Raw genomic sequence first — 3,939 nt, forward strand, 5'->3', positions numbered from 1 at the left:
CCCAAAATCCAGTGGACCCCAAAATCCTGGAATATCCCAGAAAAAAATGGTGCCCAAAATGCACAGGATCCTGAAATAGTCCAAAATCCAGAGGATCCCAAAATTCCGTGGGATCCCAAAATCCTGGGCGAACCTGGAATGCCTCAGGAGCCCCAGATCCAGCAGATCCCAAAATCCGGGGGAAACCTGGAATGTTTCAGGACCCCAAAATCCAGTGGACCCCAAAATCCTGGAATATCCCAGAAAAAAATGGTGCCCAAAATGCACAGGATCCTGAAATAGTCCAAAATCCAGAGGATCCCAAAATTCTGTGGGATCCCAAAATCCTGGGGAAACCTGGAATGCCTCAGGAGCCCCAGATCCAGCAGATCCCAAAATTCCGGGGGAAACCTGGAATGTTTCAGGACCCCAAAATCCAACAGGACCCCCAAATCCAGTGGATCCCAGAATATCCCAGGGAAACCTGGAATGCCCCATGATCCCCAAATCCAGCAGATCCCAAAATACCCCAGAAAAAAAGCGGTGGCCAAAATCCATGGGCTCCTGAAATAGCCCAAAATCCAGTGGATCCCAAAATTCCATGGGATTCCCAAAATCCTGGGCAAACCTGGAATGCCCCAGGACCCCAAAAATCCAGTGGATCCCAAAATCCAAGAGGATCCCAAAATCCTGCAGGTTCCCAAAATCCCACAGGACCCCAAAATCCAGTGGATCCCACAATATCCCAGGGAAACCTGGGATGCCCCAGGACCCCAAAATCCTTGGGGGAACCTGGAATGCCCCAGGACCCCAAAATCCGGGAAATTTCCCCCAACGCCTGGCAGTGCCCAAACCCCACAGGACCCCAAAGTCCACCCAGATCCCAAAATCTCACAGGATCCCAAAATTTGGCAGTGCTGGGGGGGGGACCCCAAAATCCAATGGCAGTGCCACAAGGTCCCCAAAGCCAGGGGGACCCCAGAATCCAGCGACACCCCAAAACCTGGCAGTGCCCAAACGCCCCAGCACCCTAAAATCCAAGGGGACCCCAAATTCCCCCAGGACCCCAAAATCAGTGGGACCCCAAAACCTGGCAGTGCCCAAACACCCCAGCACCCTAAAATCCAAGGGGACCCCAAATTCCCCCAGGACCCCAAAATCAGTGGGACCCCAAAACCTGGCAGTGCCCAAACACCCCAGCACCCTAAAATCCAAGGGGACCCCAAAATCCTCTTTAATCCCAATGGGACCCCCAAAATCCCATGGAACCCCAAAACCTGGCAGTGCCCAAACGCCCCAGCACCCTAAAATCCAAGGGGACCCCAAAATCCCACAGGACCCCAAAATCCGGTGGGACCCCAAAATCGGAAGGCATCCCAAAACCCGGCAGTGCCATGAGACCCCCAAAGTCAAGGGGACCCCAAAATCCATTGGGACCCCAAAACCTGGCAGTGCTCAAATCCCACAGGACCCCGAGATCCACTGGGACCCCAAAATTCCACAGAACCCCAAAATCCTGCGGGACTCCAGAATTCTCTTTAATCCAGTTGGACCCCAAATTCCAGTGGGACCCCAAAATCCCAAGGTTCCCCAAAACCTTTCAGTGTCCAAATCCCACAGGACCCCAAAACCCCGACACTGGGGGGGACCCCAAAATCCCCCACGGGCCCAGTTCCAACATCTCCAATTCCTGCTGGAAAATTCCCGGATTTTATTCCTTGTTCCTCTCTGGGGGATCCTGCTGGAATTTTGGGGGATCCCACTGGAATTTTGGGGGGATCCTCCTGGAATTTTGGGGGGATCCCACTAGAATTCTGGGGGATCCTGCTGGAATTCCAGGGGATCCCACTGGAATTCCAGGAAATTGCTGGAATTTTGGGGGGATCCCATTGGAATTTTGGGGGGATCCTGCTGGAATTCCAGGGGATCCCGCTGGAATTCCGGGAAATTTGCTGGAATTCTGAGAAATCCACTGGAATTTTGGGGGGAATCGTGCTAGCATTCTGGGGGAATCCGCTGGAATTTTGAGGGATCCTGCTGGAATTCTGGGGGATCCCACTGGAATTTTCGGGGGATCCTTCTGGAATTTTGGCAAATCCACTAGAATTTTAGGAAATCCCTCTGGAATTCTGGGGGATGCCACTGGAATTCCGTGTGCTCCCAGTTTGGTGTTCCTGGATTTTCTGGCACCGCTCTGGGATCTGTCCCTGGACCTCTCGGGATTGGGAGCAGCGGCCCCGGAACTGAACGTGGGAATTTCACACGAGAGAAGGACCCGGATCCCACACGGGATCGAGTCGGGATTCCATACGGGAATGCCGGGGTTCCATGTGGGATCGAGTCGGGATCCCATGTGGGAATGTTGGGATTTCATACGGGAATGTTGGGATTCCATGTGGGATCGAGTTGGGATCCCATGTGGGAATGTCAGGATTCCATACGGGAATGTCGGGATTCCGTGTGTGATCGAGACGGGATCCCATGTGGGAATGTCGGGGTTCCATGTGGGATCGAGTTGGGATTCCATACGGGAATGCCGGGATTCCATGTGGGATCAAGGCAGAATTCCATGTGGGAGTGTTGGGATCGTGTACGGGAACATGTCTGGATCCCGTGTGGGAATGTTGAGATCCCGTGTGGGAATGCCAAGATCCCACATGGAATCCTGTGTGGGAATGCCCAAATTCCCATGTGGGAATGCCGGGATCCCATGTGGGATCCCAGGTGGGAATGTTGGGACCCTGTGTGGGAATGCCCAGATTCGTGGTGGGAACGCTGGGATCCCACAGATCCCATGTGGGAATGCCAGGATCCCATATGGGAATGTCGGGATCCCATTCGGGGATGTCAGGATCCCTCATGGGAATGCCAGGATCCCATATGGGAATGTTGGGATCCCACATGGGAATTCCCACAAATTCCATGTGGGAATGCGGGGATCCCATGTGGGAATGTTGGGATCTCCTGTGGTAATGTCCAAATTCCATATGGGAATGCCCAAGTTCCATGTGGGGGTGTCGGGATACCATTCGGGGATGTCAGGATCCCACATTGGGAATGCCCAAATTCCATGTGGGAATGTCGGGATCCCATGTGGGAATGTTGGGGTCCCCTGTGGAAATATCAGGATCCCACATGGGAATGTTGGGATCCCGTATGGGGATGCCTGGATCCCATATGGGAATGTCAAGATCCCATTTGGGCATGTTGGGATCACATGTGGGAATGCCAAGATCCCACATGGAATCCTGTGCAGGAATGCCCAAATTCCATGTGGGAATGTCGGGACCCCGTGTGGGAATGCCAAAATCCCATAGGGGACCCCATGTGGGAATGCCCAAGTTCCACGTGGGAATGTTGGGATCCCATTTGGGGATGTCAGGATCCCATGTGGGAATGCCCAAGTTCCATGTGGGATCTCCTGTGGGAATGTCAGGATTCCATATGGGATCCCACGTGGGAATGTCGGGATCCCATGTGGGAACGCCCAAATGCCATATGGGATCCCATTGGGAATGTTGGGATCCCAGGTGGGAATGCCCAAATTCCACATGGGAACGCTGGGATCCCACGTGGGAATGTCGGGATCCCATTTGGGAACGCCTGAATTCCACGTGGGATCCCACGTGGGAATGTCAGGATCCCATGTGGGAATGCCCAAGTCCCATATGGGAATGTCCAGATCCCATTTGGGAATGTTGGGATCCCGGGTGGGAATGCCAAGATCCCACATGGAATCCTGTGTGGGAATGCCCAGATTCCACGTGGGAATGTCGGGACCCCATGTGGGAATGCCAAAATCCCATATGGGATCCCACGTGGGAATGCCCAAATTCCATATGGGATCCCACGTGGGAATGCCCAAATTCCATATGGGATCCCACGTGGGAATGCCCAAATTCCATGTGGGAACGTTGGGACCCTGTGTGGAAACGTCTGGATCCCCTGTGGGAATGCTGG

At 53.7% G+C, this 3,939-nt stretch overlaps 1 protein-coding gene across 1 annotated transcript in view; it reads right to left on the bottom strand.

Moving 5' to 3' along the window:
• Window positions 1-1,974: 1,974 nt before the first annotated feature.
• Window positions 1,975-3,939, bottom strand: part of LOC131562439 (maestro heat-like repeat-containing protein family member 1) — an 82,608-nt gene continuing 80,643 nt past the window's right edge. Inside the window, exon 16 of the mRNA XM_058812209.1 lies at window positions 1,975-1,982. Coding sequence (XP_058668192.1) covers window positions 1,975-1,982 — 8 coding nt within the window. The remainder of the gene's footprint in view (window positions 1,983-3,939) is intronic.

Source organism: Ammospiza caudacuta, chromosome 1, assembly GCF_027887145.1.
Source record: "Ammospiza caudacuta isolate bAmmCau1 chromosome 1, bAmmCau1.pri, whole genome shotgun sequence".
Lineage (NCBI taxonomy): Eukaryota > Metazoa > Chordata > Aves > Passeriformes > Passerellidae > Ammospiza > Ammospiza caudacuta.